Source organism: Sciurus carolinensis, chromosome 3 (genome assembly GCF_902686445.1).
Source record: "Sciurus carolinensis chromosome 3, mSciCar1.2, whole genome shotgun sequence".
Lineage (NCBI taxonomy): Eukaryota > Metazoa > Chordata > Mammalia > Rodentia > Sciuridae > Sciurus > Sciurus carolinensis.
Genome location: NC_062215.1, coordinates 54,456,642 through 54,476,696, shown reverse-complemented (window position 1 = coordinate 54,476,696; position 20,055 = coordinate 54,456,642). Strand labels below are relative to the sequence as shown.

The 20,055-nt window shown below is 48.3% G+C and overlaps 2 protein-coding genes across 8 annotated transcripts in view; one reads left to right on the top strand and one right to left on the bottom strand.

Annotated features, from left to right (window-relative positions):
- Nucleotides 1-11,042, bottom strand: part of Kif1c (kinesin family member 1C) — a 27,070-nt gene extending 16,028 nt beyond the window's left edge. The window contains exons 1-16 of one of the 2 annotated variants that reach the window (XM_047543489.1): nucleotides 10,620-11,042; nucleotides 8,866-8,985; nucleotides 8,498-8,630; nucleotides 8,001-8,077; nucleotides 7,301-7,480; nucleotides 6,603-6,668; nucleotides 6,064-6,242; nucleotides 5,869-5,980; nucleotides 5,347-5,424; nucleotides 5,121-5,186; nucleotides 4,956-5,031; nucleotides 4,339-4,417; nucleotides 3,995-4,140; nucleotides 2,610-2,779; nucleotides 2,378-2,457; nucleotides 2,185-2,260 (exon numbers count right to left, since the gene is read on the bottom strand). In XM_047543489.1, the coding sequence (XP_047399445.1) occupies nucleotides 2,185-2,260; nucleotides 2,378-2,457; nucleotides 2,610-2,779; nucleotides 3,995-4,140; nucleotides 4,339-4,417; nucleotides 4,956-5,031; nucleotides 5,121-5,186; nucleotides 5,347-5,424; nucleotides 5,869-5,980; nucleotides 6,064-6,242; nucleotides 6,603-6,668; nucleotides 7,301-7,480; nucleotides 8,001-8,077; nucleotides 8,498-8,603 (1,491 nt within the window). In that variant the 5' untranslated portion in view covers nucleotides 8,604-8,630; nucleotides 8,866-8,985; nucleotides 10,620-11,042. Of the gene's footprint in view, nucleotides 1-2,184; nucleotides 2,261-2,377; nucleotides 2,458-2,609; nucleotides 2,780-3,994; nucleotides 4,141-4,338; nucleotides 4,418-4,955; nucleotides 5,032-5,120; nucleotides 5,187-5,346; nucleotides 5,425-5,868; nucleotides 5,981-6,063; nucleotides 6,243-6,602; nucleotides 6,669-7,300; nucleotides 7,481-8,000; nucleotides 8,078-8,497; nucleotides 8,631-8,865; nucleotides 9,005-10,619 lie in introns of those variants that run through there. The other variant, XM_047543490.1, reaches the window with a different exon arrangement.
- On the top strand, nucleotides 9,703-20,055 carry Inca1 (inhibitor of CDK, cyclin A1 interacting protein 1). Of its 6 annotated transcripts, none has more exons than XM_047543496.1 (8): nucleotides 10,092-10,242; nucleotides 11,894-11,971; nucleotides 13,659-13,746; nucleotides 17,977-18,090; nucleotides 18,311-18,350; nucleotides 18,613-18,806; nucleotides 19,253-19,391; nucleotides 19,604-20,055. In XM_047543496.1, exons 3-8 carry the CDS (start codon nucleotides 13,703-13,705, stop codon nucleotides 19,745-19,747), a joined length of 675 nt encoding a protein of 224 aa, XP_047399452.1. In that variant the 5' UTR covers nucleotides 10,092-10,242; nucleotides 11,894-11,971; nucleotides 13,659-13,702; the 3' UTR covers nucleotides 19,748-20,055. The 6 variants fall into 6 exon arrangements, with proteins under 6 accessions (XP_047399451.1, XP_047399448.1, XP_047399447.1 ...); XM_047543497.1 differs by having other exon boundaries at nucleotides 10,108-10,242; nucleotides 11,890-11,971; XM_047543495.1 differs by lacking the exons at nucleotides 10,092-10,242; nucleotides 13,659-13,746; nucleotides 17,977-18,090; ... (2 more) ...; nucleotides 19,253-19,391; nucleotides 19,604-20,055 and adding an exon at nucleotides 9,703-9,770 and having other exon boundaries at nucleotides 10,381-11,916.

Sequence of the window (20,055 nt, the reverse complement as noted above, 5' to 3'; positions counted from 1 at the left end):
GCAACCACCATTACTAAAAGGAGAGGCAGTGTGTGTACATGCATATAATTATATATAACACATGACCGCACATGCACAGATTACTTCTAAAAAACTGTTAGGAACTGATAATGGAGTTTGCTTTTGGGAGGGACACTTGAGGGCAGAAAGGACTTACTTTTCACACATAAACCTCTTAGTACTTTGAATATTTCCCTTACCAAAACAATTAAAAACAAACAAGAAGCTAAGTGCAGTGGCACATGCCTGTCATTCCAGCGATCTGACTTGGTAGGCTGAGGCAGAAGGACTGCAAGTTCCAGGTCAGCCTCTGCAACTTAGTGAAGCCCTAAGCAACTTAGTGGGACCCTATCTCAAAATTAAAAATAAGAAAGAAAAACAATAAAAAATTAAAATTAAAATAAAAAAAATAAATAAATAAGAAAGGGCTGTGAATGTAGCTCAGTGGTAAAGTGCCCCTGGGTTAAATTCCCAAAAAACCAACAAACAAGAACTCCCAGTTTTGGTCTCAGGGCTATAGTAGATGGCATCTCTAAGCAATGTTGAACCCTCTAAGGAAGAAATATCCTCCTCTTCAGTTTCCCCACTCCTTTGCCTATTCTCCATCCCTGCAAATGGGTGAAGTGCCCCACATATAGGCATCTAAAGATGAATGGAAGTCACACTGAGAACCATCTGCAGCCACCATGCCCAAGATGTCACTGGGTCCCCAGAGTCTGGCTCCCTCAGAAGGACTCCAAAGTCTTGGGTACCTAGCTGTGAACCAGACCTCTCAGCCTGGTCTGCCACCCTTAATTATCCACCTACAGTTCTCTCACTCCCTTGCTGCAAACTGGGCCAGATAAGGCAAACTCCTCTTCTCTTTTCAGAACAATAGTTCAATGATCCCTGCTTGCTCAGTTTTGTAGATGAACCTGACCTTACAAAATAAAGTGAACACTCTTTCCACTAATCCACCACCTCTTCCTGACAGAATCCCAGTGACAGTGTCTGGCCAGTAACAGTGTGTCTGAACTTACAGTCTAATCTTAGTATGCTTTGCACCATGGACCAGACAGGCTTGGCTAGTTCCCTGGTGGGACTGGAAGTTCCTGCTCTGCTCAAACTGGCCTTTGCATCACCCCTTTATTGGTAAGCACCAGTAGGGCTGTGCCATGGCCAACATCCTTTCTGATTGTTTGGTCCCAGTGCCAGATGGTTAACTATTTTTTTTTTTTTTTTTTTTTTTTTTTTTTGCGGTGCTGGGAATCGAACCCAGGACCTAGTGCTTGACAGGCAAGCACTCTGCCAACTGAGCTATCTCCCCAGTCCGGTTAACTATTTTGAATACCATTTCTGCTCCCAATGGAGCCCAACCACTCTTATCCTGCTTCCTCCTTCCTCTCAGCAGAGTACCTACAACTTGGCAGGCACATGTCAGATGCCTGCAGGTCCCACCCAGTCCAACATGTACCCTAAATTTGCTTAGCCTCACATTGTCTCTATTCTTTCCTATCCCCACACCAAGTCCTGACCATCTTTCAGGCTCCACTTTCCAAACCAGCTTCTCCAGGGATCTAACTGCTGTATCTTCAGGCCACACTGATGCCTCCACCTATAAACCAAGTCTGCTGCACTGACAATCACTGTCTACAGAATAGTGCTCACTCTTCCTCTCCCTGCCTTAGTCTTGTTTTCCCAAGTTATACTTTCAAAAAGTGTAATTTTTGTTAATTTTTCTGAGTTGGAAGCACGTGCATAGGGTGCAAAATTCAAATGATAAAAAAGCATATAAAGCACCTATCCAAATCAACCTCCAGTTTCCCAGTTCCTCTCCCTCTCTCCCAAGGTAACTGCAATTTCTCATGACCCCAAAATAAGTTCTGTGCATGAATTCAGAAATACAAATGTAAAGACCTAGATTCTAAGCAGCTCTTGCAATCCCTTGAGGGTAAGAACCCTGTCATCCCTCTGTGGCCCGAATACCTGGCCAGGGCACTTACTAAGCATTAGACTCTAGGTGACTGTCCAGTGGATGAGAGAGAAGGCACGGACAGGTGGTGGAAGGAAAGGAGACACAGATGATGAAAGGACAAGTCAGAGATTTCTAAGGGACAAATCATTACAACTCCCATCCTGCCACCCCAACCCTTTTCTCTATGCATCCAGAGTTGCCTAGGCCTCCTCACCCAAGCCCTCACGCACCTTCTTTGGAGAGAAGACGCCCACAGTTCCCCCATCCTCCCGGACGGCCACCCCCATCTCAGCCAGCAACGCTTCTCTGTGGGTAAAGGAGAGGCAAATGTCAGTCTTATCCTCACTAGCTAGGACCTTCCCTACAGGGCCTAACCACCTCCCCTAGCCCACCGCTGCTGCTGCCAGCCCCAGCCCCTCACACCTCTCCATCCTCAAGGCCTCTGTCTTACGCAGCTTTTCCTCCCATGTCTCATTCAGCTCAGCAATAATCTTCTCTGTCTCCTAAAGACACAAAGGTGGGCAAGGATCAGGACAGTGAGGACAAATACTTACCATGAGGACCATGGTATTCATGGAATTCCTCCTTCCTCGTCAGGAAGTTAAATTTCCAGCAGCTCCCAGATTCCCATCCCTTGCCAGTTCTAGCTTCCCACCTGCAGCCTCTCCATGGCCTCCTCAGGCCCAATCTGGGGCTCAGTATTGGAAGAAAAAGAGGGCTCCAGCTCCCCATTATGTGCAGGAGGAGTTGAGGGTAAAGCTGGTGGAGGAGGAGATGATACAGCTGGCAGAGCACCTCCAGGACTCCCCTCTTCCATTTTTAGGCCTGTGAGGGAGAAAGGTAAAAGAACAAGGCTAAGGCCTATAGCCCCAGCTACCTGGGAGGCAGAGGCCAGGAATTTGAGATTAGCCTGGGCAACATCGTGAAACACTGTCTCAAAAAAACAAAAAAGAAAAGAAATGTGATTAAATGAAGATTGAACTGATTAGAGACTATAAAAGGCCATGAGCTTCAAAAAGGACTTCCTAAGTTATCTGGGAAACTTCCCATCAGGCAGGGAGTTCTCCTAAGTAGCCTTGACAAATAAGCACCCGATCTCTGCTTCTACCCCATGGATGGAGAGCTCATTACTGAATGAGGTAGCCATTTCTTTCCATTGTTGATGACCTGCATAGTCAGAAAGTTCTCAGCATGTCATGTGTGTTTACTGTTTCTAGTTTTGCCGTCTAGAGTAAGAGTGCTGTTTTTTCCTTCTGGGAAATAACCCATCAAATGCTGAAGGTGAACATCATGTCTACATCATCCTCTTTTCCCAAGAATGCCCTTATACCCCCATTGTTGCTCTCTCAGCACCCTGACGATCCTCAGTGAGATGGACCCTAAGACTGAATGCAGGGTCCATATTTGATCCAGTCAACATGGATTAACTTTCTGTAACACAGATGCTTTTCTTTTCTTTTTCTGATACTGAGATTGAACCCATTCTTTCACAGAGGTACATCCCTAGCACTTTTTGTTTTTTATTTGAGACAGGGTCTCACTAAGTTGCACAGGCTGGCCTTGAACTTGCAATCCTCCTGCCTTTGCCTCCCCAGGAGCTGGAATTATACCACCACACCATGCCACCACACCCCATATGGATGCTATTTCTTATCAGTGAAGCTAACCACTGATTTTAGATTCCATTCTATCAATGACTGTTAAGTTTATGATCAACTAAAACCATGATATTTAACAAGAACTTCCATCAAGGCAGGCACTCAAAAGATTCTTCCTAATAATCTACTGTATGAACCATAAACTCAGAATTGGCCATTTATTCTTGAACCTGTCATTAGTTTCAGAAGCCTGCCAAAGTTCCTCCAAATCCTGACTCTCCTCTGGAGAATTAGTCCCCTCCAGTTCTGTAACACTGAAAGAAATATGTGCCTCTCTATATCTGTGTTGACATCACTGAATTTGCAAAGGGCTTCATGGTGGGTGGAGGGAAAGGGTGGGCCAGAAAGCATCACTGAGCTGCTCTTTGCTTGAAGCATCTACCTCCCAGAACAGAGGCTGAGAGCCCCTGTGCCATCAGCAGTTCCCGCAGCCGGGCCACCTCCTCTTGCAGCTCTCGGATCAGCCGGGCATTAGGGTCCTCATTAATGACGGCATTGCAGCGGATTTGCTTGGTGCGGTCAGCATACCTGGGGCAAGGACGGAGGATCAAGACTGGTGAAGGCCCGTACAGGGGACCCCAGCTAGGCAGCCTGTTCCCTGCTCTCCCAGGCCTCAAGATATTTTGGTAAGGCTAAGAGTTCCTCCTGCTTCGTGGGTGACCGGCCTCTGAGGTCCTGTTGCTTTTTTTTACACTGCCCCACCCTTGTCAGAACTAGAAACCCCACCTGAGGGTACTGAGAGTCTCCTCGTAATTGATGTCAGCGGGACTTAAGGCTGCAATCATTGCTGTGCGTGAGTTCCCACCTATGAATGGAGAGAACAGAGAAGCTTTAACTGAGCCAGGTCCTAAGAAAAATCAGACTGGGTCAGGGATCCTCAGTGCCTACAGGGGTCTGACAGAGTCACTATCTGAGGTAAAATGAAACTAAGAGTTGTGGAGCCAACCATGAAATCTGGTGGTTGTGAGGTGAGGTCAGGGAAACATCAGATGTCTGTGGGACTCTCATAGGACCATGGGAGGGGACTGAAGTCAGCAGTGGGTGTGGGGTCAGTGAGGCCCTTGACTTGACAGGGAGGGTGCAGCCTTCAAAGTATATTCCCGGGGTTGGGGAGATAGCTCAGTCAGTAGAGTGCTTGCCTTGTAAGCAAAAGGCCCTGGGTTCGATCCCCAGCACCCCCCCCCAAAAAAAAAAAAAAAAGTATATTCCCTAGGTCAGAGGGGAGAAAGTAGGACAATACTGAGTGGATGTGGGATTCTAGGGGTGGCAAGAGAATTTGTTAAGCTATATCAAAGGGGTTCATGGGAATAGTAGTAGAGTTAAGAGAGAGAGGAGCCCCTCACCCAAATTCTCCTTGAGTAGCCAGGTGAGCACAGAATCTCGATAAGGGATAAAATCTGACTTCCGCTTCTTTGATTGCTGGAGGATGGGAGGGAGAAAGCAGTCAGAGTGGGCCACTCCCTATGCCCCTCTCCTGATCCCCTTCTCTTTCCAACCCCAGGTCTCACCAAATCTGCAAGGGCTGAAATCACCTTCCCTAGAGTAGTCAATGACTTATTGATGTTGGCACCTTCCTGGAAAAGGATGAGGAACGTGGGGATGAGAACTTGCTCTCTTATTATAATCTATTTCCCTTTCTCCCACTCCCTGGTGAGAGTCCTAGGTTACAATCTGCAAGTTCCCCCCTACATGGCCCCCCAAACTGCCCCCATCCATCCTTCTGAAGTACCTTACCTTCAGGCGCATGCCCCGGGCCCCTGAGGAGTCAGCCCGCTCACTCCCAGCAAGGTCCACTAAACTGATCTTACTGACCTGGGGTCAGAGGAAAGAGGCAGGAGGTGACTAGGGTGGATGGTGGATAAGGAAAGCAAATCAAGGGAGTTTGGGTAATTAGCAAGGGCTGGAGAAAGCCAGGAGGGAAGTAAAGGAAAAGGATAGGAGAAAATAGAATACAGGAAGACAACAATGAGGAGCTGGTTACTCGTTGATTTGTTTACTTATTCACTTACAAGTCTCTATAGGTTCACTGTGTACCAGGACAAGGGACACAGTGGGATCACAGCCCTGCCCTGAGAAGTCTAATAAGGAAAAACAAGCAAACAAGAGGTTGTGATGCACTGATCTGATTCTGGTGGGATGGTAGAGAGGGCTGTGGAAGTCCCAGGGAGGCACAATCCAGCATGCTTGAGGAGGGAAGGCCCAGGCCCTTTCCATTATATCACTGTCACCATTGACGGGGGTGGGAGGGGTCCCCACCTTCTCTGAGTCCAGCCCAGTGAGCTGGTCATGGCTGCGCTGTGTGAAGACAATGGTGAAAACAGCATGGGAACGGCTACTTGTCTCATTCATGTTGGTGGCAGCCACAGTCCTAGGGGATAAAAGGAGTAATCACATGTCCTGCCCCTCACCTTTCCAACTCTGGCTCCCTTTCCCTCCGTCAGCCTGCCTCACCGCGCCTTATTTCCACAGTCCATGAGGTCAGCAATATCTGCATAGGAGGTCACAGCCAATTTAGACAGGTCCTGCACGTAGGGACCCAGGATGGGATGCTCCCGGACTCGGAGAGAGCCCCGACTCTTGGGATTCAAGAGGTCACGTACCCGCTCACAATAAATCTCCATATAGCTCACCTGAGTGGGAGACACATAAGGAGGAAGCCGGCAGAGACACTGCCAGTGAAACCTAACACAGCACAGGATATAAACAATTGCGCCTCTGGTATACCAGACAGGTAAAATTCTGCATATGCTAGCTCACTGATCTTCCCACCAACCCCAGGTGAGTCCAATCATTAGCATTTCACACACAAACACACTCAGGAGCTAAAGGCTGAAATCACTGCTCAAAGGTACAGTTAAAAACCAGCAGAGCCAGAATTAGATCCGAGGCTGACTGCAGAGATGCCTTCAGTATTAAATGCTCTGCTTTTCTGCCTTCCTGCCCAGAGGCAGCATGCCCCTTCCGTGCCTCCCACCAAGACATGGGCTTACCTCCACAGAATAGGAGAGCTGAGAGCTCTGGTTCTCACTAACACGAGAGAAGAGGTCCTCACAGAGCTGGAGGGGCACACAAAGAACCACAGAGAAACACCTGTTCATAACATACCTGCAGTGCCCAGCCCTAGGCCAGGTCTTGCCCCAGGTGTCCCCTTTTAACTCTCTACAGTCCTGAGGGCAGGGTCATTTCCATTTTACAGATGTGTAAACAACCTTTTGAGAGGTCACAAGCTAGTATTCAGTGAGCCAGGACACAAACCCAGTAGTACTGCTCCTGAGTCTGTGTGCAAAGTCACATGGCCAGGGAGAATTACGGTCAACTCCCAGTTACCCACAACTAGATCTTTCTATATTTAATACCTTGTCTATAGTACAGAAGCCCAGAGGGGAATTATGTTCACAGATAGTTATGAAACAAAGTAAAACAATAGTAAGTGGTAAAATCCAAACCCAAGGCTCTGATACTAGTGCCTTGACTCTTATCATACAGCCTCGTTGTCTCTGGTGGGAGAAAAAGACCCCTTCCCTAAAAGGCCCTGGGTGTCCAGGTTGCCCCATTACATTCCCTATCACTAAGAGCCTCAGAAAGCCAGATCTCTGATGCATAATCTTTAGACCCCTGTCCTTCCTCCCCTGCAGGGCAGCTGAAGATGCTTCTGCCCTGAATGCCCAGCCAGGGTCCAGGCATGTACCTGAGGCACTATGCCCTGCTGCCCTGGCTCCTGACGCCCCATCATGGTGTAGGACTTCCCAGCCCCAGTCTGTCCATAGGCAAAGATGCACACGTTGTAGCCTTCAAAGGCGTGGAGCAGCATCTCTTCCCCAATATCCCGATACACCTGCTGCTGAGATGCAAACTGGGGGTCCTCGGCCTATGTGAAAGGGGACCAGAGAAAGACAGTAGAAGCACTGAATGACTTTATCCTTTGTGCCTGTGACCCAAGAGTCTTGCTTTTATAAATTTTTTTTAGTAGTCAATGGATTTTTTTGTTTTATTCATTTATTTATATGTGGTGTTGAGTATCAAACCCAAGGCCTCACATGTGCCAGGCAAGTGCTCTACCACTGAGTCACAACTCCAGCCCCCGGTGTTGCTCTTATCACTAAATATTGTTCAAAGGTCCTGTGTGCACTAGCCCCATCATCACTCTAATCAATCCTAAAGATCCTATCCAGCCCCTATTGGTCCTAATTATTCCAAGAGATTCTACCTCCCCCTTCTGGTCCCAATCATAACCTAAGGGTCCTAACCACCCCCACCCAGGGGTCCTCCTCTTCCCAATCTAGTCCCAACCAATCTCCTGTGGCCCTGTTTCCAGCAACAGCCCCTCCCAGAACCTAAGCCTCTGTCACCCCCACAGCTGAGCTCTTCCCTTGGCCTAGCAATCTCACCGAAGTGTGCGACCAGTAGGAGTAGTCAAAGGTGAAACTTTTGGGGGCATCCTTGCTCTGTTTGGGATTGATGATGGCTGAGGAGGCAGGAAAGGGCAAAGAAAGAAAATACAAGGTCAGATCGTCCCCAACCTCTGCCTACTCCCATGAGAGTCCCTGGGATCCAGGCATCCCACTCCCCACCTCTGTCCTAGCTCATCTCTCCCCTTTAACATTCCCCACCCCCTTCAGTCACCAAAGCTAATTTTGGCTTCCTAAGACCCGCCCCCTCTGAGCTGCTTCCCTGGATTGGGCAATGGAGGGCTCTGGGCCAACATTCCCCCTCCCAGGGACAGGAACATGGAAAGGCCAGCCTGCCCCAACCCCCGCCCTTACAACAGAGCACCTGCTCTGTGCCCTGCACAGCCCTCCTCCTGGTTCAGCCCAGCAGGACTGGCCTACACGATGGGACTGGCCTTCCCCACTTGTGCCCAGCCAGGCCCCTGGGACTCACTCACAGGTGGTGTTACCCTGCATGCTGACCACACACTTGGCATCCTGGCTGGTCTCACGGGCATTAAAGGGTCGAACCCTCACTGCCACTTTCACCGAGGCACCAGCCATAGCTCCAGACACTCTTGCCCTCCTCAGCTGGAGGACAGAGAAAGGGTTGATCAGACCCACTAGCAGGACTCAGATATTGCCTCCCAGTTTCTCCTCAAAACCATTTCTCCACTCCCCTTTCCCAGCCCCCTAAGGATCCAGTTCCTGTTCCCCGGCCTTCCTCCCAAATGTCACTGTCTTGAGGAGCTCCCAAAGGTATTCCTGTCTCTCTCCCCAGCCCTATCCCAGCTTGTAGAGACTTGGGTCATAACCCCAGAGTTACCTGGCGTCGTGGCCCCAGACCAGGAGGGCTGTATCAGTTCTGGCTGCCACGGGCCCTCGTAGGGGAAGCCCCATCCTATACTTGGGACCTGGTCACACCAGCAGGGGCTGTGGGGAAATCCTGGTTGTGGGGGAAGAGTGATTAGGAGGCACCAGTGGCTCCAGAGGTCTGTCGGGGGTTCTTCATTTAGAGAGCAAGGGGTACAGGAAATGTTAGGAAAGGTAAGGATAGCTGCCCCTCTGGAGTAGCTGAATACAATGTGAATCCAAGGGCAGGGACTGTGATATTTTTATTCCTCAGTCACTCACAAGCGTACTGAATGCTCAGACAGAGGGGAGAGAGAGAGAGAGAGGAGCTGGACAGAGGGCAATTCAGAGAGGGACACATGAGCAGAGACACTGAGGATGGCGGGAAGGGGGAGAGGAGGACATAAAGTCATAGACACCAAGAAAACCAGAGAAATAAAACAAAAGGCAAGACAGAGGACATGCTATGGAGAAAAGAATGAGAAGAGGGAAGAAGAGATACGGGGAACATCAAACCCAGAGATGGTGAATTGGAAGCCCAGAAGAGAGATGAGAGAAGAGAAAATTCTAATTGTAAAACCTAACCTATAATCCCCTACAGAGTCAGCAAAGGGAGACCTTGAGCCCACCTAGAGCCACCACTTATAATCAAGTGGTTGGAGATACTGACTGGGACTGGGCTCCACTGGACCTGCCTTGTGAGCAGCCCCTTGACCAGCCCCCAGCACTTCCTCCTCAGGATCCAGGACAATGGGCAGGGGAGGGTGGGGTCATCCTGTATCCATCACACCAACCCTAAGGATCCACAGCTGTAGGACCAAGAATACCTGTGTCTTTGGAGGGAAAGGCACTGGGGACCTCCTTGAAGGAGGAGAGAAGGTAAAGAAGCAGGCTGATTCTAACCCCAGCCTGGAGCTAATGCTATGGCATCCACTGGGGAAGGTGCCAGGCTGGAGCCCAGGAATGTGGGTGATCGGGTGCCCACGCCCTGGGAGGAGAGGCTGAGCAGCCCACGCCCACGGACAGCAGGATGAGGATTATAGAAAGGGATCAGGATGCCGGGCCCCAATCTGTGGCCCCAAAGGACCTCAAACCTCTGTTCTGCCGGGTCTTACCTCACTAGCCATTCTGGGCAGAGCATGGGAGGGGTGAGGGGTTGGTCTGTCCCAGGACAGGAAGGGAGTAGCCGAAATCACAAACGCTGGCTCAGGAAGAACAGCCCTGACCCCTCAGACCCTGACCAAGGGAGGGAAGGACACTGCTGAAGACACGCGAGGGTGACGCCGTTGCAGCTAACAGAGCAGGGAATAGGATGGCACGGCTAGGTGTCAGCGGAGTAAAGGAATAGGGAGTAGGTACAAGGGTCTGCCGGTGTAGCTTTAAGGGCACAGGGGGTACAGGGAGGAGCCCGCGGCTGGGGTGGGGCCGAATGACCCGAAAGGGGACCTCGGGTCACCTGCACCTCGCCCACCCCGCAGTTCTCCAACAGGACCCCGTCGGGCCTCTCGGAGCAACCATACAGAGTCCGTCCTGCTGTCCAGCTAACCTACGGCTACCCGGGGCCTGGCACCTCTCTGCGCCTCAGCGGGACAAATAGCACATGATCCCAGCTCTAGCGTTCAGCCGGCGCCCGCCGGGCGGTGCAAACGGGACCCCGGCTCCCCGCCCCCCAGCCCAGCACATTCCTCCGCGGGCGTCCCTTCCCTTCCCCCAACCCCCAGCTCTCACCTCGTCGCTGCGGGGCTCCGGGAGCAGCTCCGCGGAGTGCAAAGGGACAAACTTTCCGGGAAGCGTGAGACGGGAGCGGGGAAGATCGGGAGCCGGTTCGGGGCTGCCCCCGCCCCTCGCCGGGTCCCCGGGCGGCGGGCGGCGGACTTGCGCCCCGGGGGCGGCAGCAGAAGCGGCGCCAGCGGCCGGCGCCCGCCCGGGCAGCGCGAGCTGGGGAGGGAGCGAGGGGCGGGGGACGGGCGGGGGATGGGCGGGCGCGCGCACGCTGTCCCAAGAAGAGGCCAGGAGCCACCCGTCTACTCTTGTTAAAGGGACAATGTTCCCGGACCGTGGGCCCTCCGGGCGGGGACCTGAAAACCAAATTACTAACACAGAAGGGATAGCCAAACTTCGAGACTTTGGAAATTACCGGCTCCTGAGGAGCCGGGAAAGGTGTAGGCGGTCCGCAGAAGGAACCCAGGCCCCGGACCCGCGCACGTCGCCACCTCGGAGGCGCGCCCGGCGGGACAGGGGCGCGCCGGGGAGGCGGAACCGCGTGTTAGGCTCCTCCCCCGGGAGGCGGCTCAGCTGAGGCCCCGCCCCCAAGCGCGGGGTGCGCGCAGGCTCCTCCCTCGGCCTGGATCCCGGCGTCTCCCTTCCTCCCAGTTCTGCCTGTAGTTCTAGAATTCGCGGCTCATCTTCCTCAGGTGCTGTGGCCAAGTACGGGCGCCGGCGCCGGCGTCGGCAGAGCCATCGCTGTTCTCTCCTGGTCCTCAAGTTTGGCTGTCCGGGACCTCCCGGACGCCACCTCAGGCGGTGGTGCCGTCTGTGGCTGCAGATACCTTCCCAGACGCAAACAACCTCTCCTGACTCAGCCTGGCCACTTCAGGGCCCAGACTGCCCCTCAGGCATGGGCCCACCACGTCAGGTCCAGAGGGATTCTTAGGCCCCACGATTATACCTTCCGGCCTAGCAGTGCCCGAAGGTTCAGCCAAGACCCTGTCCACCTACCTAGGGACCCTGTAGCTCCTCAGGCCTGGGACCTTACTTCCAGGGAGGTAGAGGCTACTCTACTACCCAACTGTTAGGCTACTGACTCCTCAGTTCCTCATCCACCCTCTCAGGCTTGGGTTGCCCTCCAAGGCCTTGCCTACCGCTGGGTCAACTGTTCAAGACTCCTGTCTGCCTATTCCCACCCTCACCCCCACCCCTGCCCTGGTACTCGGGATTGAACCCAGGGGTGCTCTTCCACAGAGCTACATCCCAGCCCTTTGTATTTTTTTATTTTGAGACAGGGTCTGGCTAAATTGCCCAGGTTGGCCTTTGAACTTGACATCTTCCTGCTTCAGCCTTCCAAGTACCTGGGATTACAGGTGTGTCCGACTGCCCTGTTGTCTGACTTCCTTAAGCCCCCATCTTGTCCCTTTTAGGCCACCCACGGAAGCCCAACTGTTGAGGTTTAAATACCCCTCAGAATGCCCCTCAGCTCCCAGCTGCCACTAGGTCTGTCCCAGGATATTCCATTTAGATCCCACCTGCTCCTTCATTCTATCCCTATCAGCCACCTCTGCCCTTAAAATATATTTTTTTAACCTCAAGTAACTTTTCTTGACCCATACCCAGTTACTCTTGGATAAATACTTGTTCAGCTCTAAGAGTTCCCAATTGACTTTTTCTGTCTTTTTTTTTTTTTTTTTTTTTTTTTTTTTGCGGTGCTGGGGATTGAACCCAGGGCCTTAAGTGCTTACGAGGCAACTTTTTCTGTCTTGTGTGCAGCCTATATGCACTTTCCTATCTCATCCAGGTTTCCTCCCCATGCCCCACCCCCATCCCTACCCACCAAGTTCTGGGAATGGATCCCAGTGTCTCTTGCATGCTAGGCAAGAGTTTTACCAGTAAGCTATATTCCTAATGCTCTTTTTTTTTTTTTTTAATTTTTTAGTTGTGGATGGACACAATACCTTTGTTTTATGTATTTTTATGTGGTGCTGAGGATTGCACTCAGTGCCTCACATGTGCTAGGCAAGCACTCTACCACTGAGCCACAACCCCAGCCCTTATTTAGTGTCCTCTTTTTTTGTGAGGTACTGGGGATTGAACTCAGGGACACTCAACCACTGAGTCACATCCCCAACCTTATTTTGTATTTTAATTAGAGACAGGGTCCCACTGAATTGCTTAGCACCTCACCATTGCTAAGGCTGACTTTGAACTCACAATCCTCCTGTCTTAGCCTCCCCAAGCCGAGCCACTGGGATTGCAGGTGTGCACCACCACGCCTGGCTCATGTAGTGTTTTTGTTGTTGTTGTTGTTGTTTATTGTTTATTTAAATAATATCTTTATTTGTTTTATTTATTTATTTTTATGTGGTTCTGAGGATCGAACCCAGTGCCTCACATGTGCTAGGTGCACTTATTAACACTGAGCCACAACCCCAGTCATCTTTGACTGCCCCTAAATATGGCACTGTGCAACTGACCTCCCTGTTCACCTTTTGGCACAAAGACATTCTCAACTGCCTCTCTTTCCCTGTCACCAGTGTACTACCCTGTCCACACTTTCACTTACCATTCATACCTGATTCATTTACCAACCTTCAAATTTGGTCATGTCTTTAAGTGCCCCTAACCACTAATTCTGTGCCTCCTATTCCAATGCCTCTGCCCTATCCAATCTCCACTTATCCTTTTTCATTGCATCATCCCATATTACCTATCAAATCCCTTAACTGCCATCTGTAAATTTTACTTACTTTATATATTTAGCTTCAGAAATTTATTTCTTTTCCCTTTTACCACATCTACCTTTCCTGTACTTACCATCTTCAGCCTGTATGTTCATTTAATAGTCCAGACCTAGAAATATCTTTTCTCCACACCACCTCCATCTCTGGGGATTGAACCCAGGAGCTTATACATGCTAAGCAAGCACTTATCACTGAGCTACATCCCTAACCTTAAAAATACCTTTTAGTCACTGTTTTCAGGATTCACACATTCTCTTTCCAGTCTCTAGATCTATAACCCTGAGTAAATGATTCATTTTCCATTATCCTCTAGCACCAAGAAGGAGACCTAGTCCAGGTACCCAGCCTAGTCCAGTCATGCAGGCACAGGAAGATGGAGAGAATCTCATTCCCTTTGCCAAGTGAGTCCTCCCTGCTGGGTGAGGAGAATGAAAATGGGATGGAGGGAAGATTGCATGCCTGAGTTCTTCCCTGAGAGGATAAGGAAAGAAGGAACAAGAAGCTCAGCTTTGTGCCTGGGCTCAAGGATAGTTCATTAATTTATTTATATATTTTTGGTGGTACTGGGGATTGAACCCAGGAGTGCTGTACCACTGAACTATACTTCAGCCCTTTTTACTTTTTTTTTTTTTTTTTAAATTCTGGACAGGTTCTCAAATTCTCTTGCAGTGGCTTCTCAAGTAGCTGATATTACAGGCATGCATCACCACACTTGGAATTCTTTTTTTCCTTTTGAATTGCTGTGAATTGCATCCAGTGCCTCAGAATGAATTACATTTTTAAAAATATATTTTAGTTGTAGTTAGACAATATACCTTTATTTTATTTATTTATTTTTATGTGGTACTGAGGATGGAACCCAGTGCCTCACACATACTAAGAGCTTTACCACTGAGTTACAAACCCAGCCCCCTTTCCCCTTTCCACTTTTTGACACAGGAGTGCTGAAGCTGGCCTCGAACTTGTGATCCTCCTGCCTTAGCCTCCTAAGTCACTGGGATTACAGGCATACACCACCAAACCCAGCTCAACAGATAATTTTTAAACACTAGTCTGGGGATTCAACACTTACATATAGGTACTGCTCTCATAGAGCTTACATTCTAGGGTGGGGAGACAGAATATGTAAACAAATATAATTTCAGCTAGTGATAAGTACCATGAAAAAAATAAAACATAAGTGGAATATAAAGGAAAATAGCAGGTTTTGGAGGATACAAGGTTAGATAGGATAATGGTAGGGAGGTGAATTTGAATTGAGATCTGAAAAGTAACAGGGAGCTAGTCTAGAGAGGAATTGAGTCCGGGAAGTAGGTTAAGAAATGAAAAGCCCCAAGAAGGAAAAAAGCTTGGTGTGTTCTAGGAACAGGAAGTAAGCCAATGTAACTGAAACTTAGTGATCAAGGGAAGAGTAGATAGAGTAAGGTCAAAGAGTCACTAGTCAGAGGCCAGATCATTTGGGATGTTATAATCCATAGAATAGAATTTGAATAATAAAATTTGAAGGCAATAGTAATCAAAGGCTGAGGATGTGACTCAGTGGTAGAGTATTTGCCTGGCATGCATGAGACCCTGGGTTCGATCCCCAGCACCACAGAATGAAGCAAGGGAGTAACATGAGCAGAGTTTTTTTCCTTCAGCTTTTTATTATGGAAAATTTCAAACAAATATAGAACCACAGAAAATGGTATCATGAACTGGATGTGCCCTTTTCAGTTATCTTCAATAATTATTTTAAGAATAATCTTTTCATACCCATTTACCCCCTCCTTCCCAGTTTATTTTAAATACATCTCAAACCTTATATTATTTCACATCATATTTTAAAAGATTACTCTCACTGCTCTGTGCAGAATAGATTGTGGGGGGATGAAAATGGAAGCAGGGAGAAGAGGAGGAATAGACCATTGTAATAGTCCAGAAAGGAGAAGATGATCTGGAACATGGTGGTGGGAATGGATATGGTGGAGAGTAGCCAAATTCAGGTATATTTCAGATGTAGAACTCAGCACTTGCCAAAGGATTGGAGGGTGAGGGAAGGCAAAGCATACCACGTTTTTGGTCCTAACAACAGGGCATTTGGAGTGCCTTTTAGCAAGGTGGGAAAGGCTGGAGGGTATAGGGTGATGTTGAGTGGAAACCAAAGAACCAGGGTTGGAAAAATAGATTTGGAGTCATCAGCACATTGATGGTATTTAGTCATGAGACTGGGTCAGATCACCTAAAGAGAGAAGGAGATGCAAAAGATCAAGGCCACCTTAGCCTAAGTCACAGGACATTATACTACTTTTTTTTTTTTTTTTTTGGTACCAGGTATTGGATCCAGGGGTGCTTAACCTCTGAGTCATAGACCCAGTCTTTTTTATTCTTTTTTATTTTGAGATAGGGTCTTGCTAAGTTGCTTAGGGCCTCTGCTAAATTGCTGAATCTGGCTTTGAACTTGCCATCCTCCTGCCTCAGCTTCTTGAGCTGCTGGGATTACAGGCATGAACCACCATGCCTGGCAGGACATTACATTTCTTAAAGATCAGGAGGGCTGTCATCATTCAGTCTGGGCGCTTCAGAATTGGAGAGCACTATTCTTTTTTTTTTTTTTTTTATTTGTTCTTTTTAGTTATATGTGACAGTAGAATGTATTTTGACATACATACATAGAGTATAACTTCCCATTTTTCTAGTTGTGCATGATGTAGAGTTAAACTGGTTGTGTACTTATGAACATAGGAGAGTTATGTCCAGTTCATTCTACTGTCTTTCCCATTCCATCTCTCCTCCCTTCCCCTGACTCCACCCTGTTCAATCCCTTGAACCTCCACTCCTCCTCACCCCCACCTATTGTGAGTCAGCATTCACACATCAGAGAGAACATTTGGCCTTTGGTTTTTTGGGATTGGCTTATTTCACTTAGCATGATAGTCTCCAGATCCATCCATTTATTGGCAAATATCATAATTTCATTCTTCTTTATGGCTGAGTAATATTCCATTGTGTATATACCACATTTTCTTTGTCCATTCATATGTTGAAGAGCACCTATGTTGGTTCCATAGCCTAGCTATTGTGAATTGAGCTGCTATAAACATTGATGTGGTTGCCTCACTATAGTATGATGATTTTAAGTCCTTTGGGTATATGCCAAGGAGAGGGATAACTCTGTCAAATGGTGGTTCCATTCCAAGTTTTCCAGAATTCCCATACTGCTTTTGAGAGTGATTGCATCAATTTGCAATCCGACAGCAATGTATCAGTGGTCCTTTTTCCCCACATCCTTGCCAACATTTATTGTTGCTTGTATTTTTGATAATTACCATTCTGACTGGTACCAATCCCAGTGGAGTTTTAAATTGCATTTCTCTAATTACTAGTGATGTTGAACATTTTTTCATATATTTGCTGACCAAATGAATTTCTTCTTTTGTGAGGTGTCTGTTCAGTTCCTTTGCCCATTTATTGATTGGGTTATTTATTTTTTTGGTGTTCGCTTTTTTGAGTTCTTGTCCTGGAGATTAATGCTGTATCTTGTGGTGAGCTAGCAAGGATTTTCTCCCATTCTGTAGGTGCTCTCTTCATGTTCTTGATTGTTTCCTTCGCTGTAAAGAAACTTTTTAGTTTGATACCATCTATTTATTGATTCTTGGTTTTACTTATTGTGCTTTAGGAGTCTTTTTGAGGAATTTGGTCTCTAAGCCAACATAATAGAGATTTGGGCCTATTTTGTCTTCTAGTAGGTACAGGGTCTGGGATCTAATGCCTAGGTCCTTGATCCACTTTGAGTTGAATTTTGTGCAGGGTGAGAGATAGGATCTAATTTTATTTTTAATCAGTTTTTTAAAAGAATTTAACCTTTATTTATTTGTTATTACATGGTGCTGAGGATCAAACCCAGTGCCTCACACATGCTAGTCACGTGCTCTACCACTGAGCCACAAATCCCGCCCTAATTTCATTTTGTTACATAGGGATTTCCAGTTTTCCCAGCACCATTTATTGAAAAGGCTATCTTTTCTCCAATGTATGTTTATGGCGCCTTTGTCTAGTATTATTTATGTGGCTTTGTCTCTATACCTTCTGTTCTGTACCATTGGCCTATGTGTCTGTTTTGGTGCCAATACTATGCTGTTTTTGTTACTATAGCTCTATAGTATAATTTAAGGTCTGGTATTGTGATGCCTCCTGCTTCACTCTTCTCACTGTGGATTGAGAGCACTATTCTTAAACAGCTCTGTACACCCCTCCCTATCTACAAGGATATTATTCCTTTGGAGACAGAGGAGAGAAAGTAGGGATAGAGGTTCTCTATCCTGGAGGCTTACATTGACCTAAAAAAACCCTGCCTGTCAAGTCACCTGAGTAACCAGGGTCTTCCTCTGGTTTCTTTGGCAATGAGGTATAGAAGCTTGAGATTTAGTGATATTTGAGGTTCCGAATATAGCCCATCTCCTCCTTCACCTCAGTCCCAATCTCCACTCAAATCAAAGGCTTCACCACCTTCCTCAGCTAAGTAAACAGAGAAGATATGATTTGAGGGAACCTGGGCAGCTGTATGGTCCCATGGAAAGATGGGTCCCTGAATCCTGTAGTGAGAAGATGCTGTAAGAGCCAGATGTGAGCTTACTTTGTCCTTACCTCAGGTGTTCCAGAGTGGTCAGCCGATCTCCACCCCACAGCCTCCCTTCCCAGGGCCTCACATCAACATCCCAGCGTTATGGAAATGTCTTCTGGGAGAATCTTTGCCAAAGGCCCAGGTGAGTAGGAGAAAACAGTGACCAACTAGAGGTAGGAAGGTGAGCCTGTACAATTTTTAACTACCATAAATCCTTATAGCCTTAGTCTGGAGATTAATTCCTCACTGGTTGATGGGCGTTGTAGCTCCTAATGTCAGAGAGGTAGCTGGGAGAGGCCATCAGAGAAGCACTATGGATGGAGGTGTCCCCTCTGACCTTACTCCATTTTTGTGCTTCACAGCCCCACCTGGACAGAGGAACAGTATACTCCACCCATGCTGGTATGACTAACTCTGACCTTCAATACTTCTCTGTTAAAATTATACTCATTGCCTTCCTGTCCCCAGCTGTTCTTTTACACCTCCCCTCTGGTGTTTCCCAACTGACTACCAGTTCATGGTCTAAACTTTCCTTTTCTGTGAATCAAGCATCATGTTTCTAAGAACTGAGCTTCCCAAGACCCCTGATTCCCTAGTTCAGTCCAAGTTCCCCCCCAAGACCCAGTTCTGCCTTCTAGCTCCTTTTCTTCATTCTCTGGCACAGAGAACAACTGGCTACTCTCAGCCTGGCCTGTACCCTCTTGAGGGGCTCCCACCCCCTGAGATGCTTTGCAGAAGAAAGAGAAGAAGATCACTTTCAGAAGGAATGAAGCAGGGACCTGGGGGCATCCCAGCCCTGGTAAGGGCTGTCTCTTATCACCTGGAGGACCTGAGGAAACGCCAGAGAACAATGGATGAGTAAAGAGGCCTGAAATCTGGGCTCTGGGAGCCAAATAGGGTTTGGGGCAGGATAGTTTGAGCTAAAAAAGGGGTTGAGTGCTTTCAGGGAATTGGACCTTGTTTGGGAAAAAACTTGGAGCAATTTCTATAGTGTAGAAAGGAGGAGGGAACTGAAGGATGGAGGACTAGCCACCTGAATTGTAAGGAGTTGGCACTGGATCACTGAAGACAAGAGAGTATGCCATAGAACTAGGGGGAGCCAAGAGTCACCTCTGGGTCCCTAGACTGAAAATACTGCAGCCTGGGGGGAGTAGAAAATTGACAATGGTGAGTTGGAGGTCAGTGCCAACATCCTTGAGTCCCAGCAGGAAGTACTTCAGAACAGAAAGAAAAGAAAGGTGAAGGGTGGAGAGCAGGAAGCCTGGCCTCCAGGCACCTCTCTCCTAAGCATAAAGTTTCCACAGACTGAAGAAGGCCCAGTGGGGCAACTCTGGGGCAGCATCCGAGCCTCTGGTGCTTGATGAAGAGGGCTGTGGATTCTCCAGCACTATTGAATATCCTGATCTGGAAGAGGACCATTTTGTCACTCCTGGCAGGGACCAGGTATGGCTGGAGAGGAACTTGGGGAGGTGAAGGGTGATGTGGATCCTTGGTTCTGCATGAGGAAACAGCAAAAGCCAGGTTGGATAGCTATATTCAAGAGGTACAAAAATAAAGTAGGTGACTTGTGGGTGTCTGGGTTTGGGGCCTAGGAAATCTGCAAAGAGATCTGTTGTTAGGTTCTTTCATTCTTTTTTTCAACTTCTCACTTCCAGCTGCTTTGGTCTCCCTGGAGTCCCCTGAGGCAGGATGGGGGTTGTGCCTCCAGATGGCTGAGCTCTATGCCCTACAGCACTGTCACAGCCAGAAGGAACCCTGTGTACAATTCCTGGGGCATGGAGTTGGAGTCTGAGGAGTAAGGAGAAACCATCTGTGCCCAAGATGCTGGTGCAACTTCAGGAACTCAAGAATAGTTCCATCATTAGAATCGCCCCATCGCTGGTATGGAGGCGTTTCCTTTTCCTAACTGTTGGTCCCATCCTCCAGATTAGGCATTCACAGCCCCGTTGGGCTCCCATCTCAACTACCGGAACTCAAGCCGGTTTTCCCTTAGGCCTTCCCCTGGCTTTGTGTTCTCTGGTTATTAAAGAGCAAGCAAGTGAAGCCTGGAGTTGTCTTTCTTTCTGCGAGGCAGTGATGGAGAGGCTAATGAGGAAGGGGGGCTCAT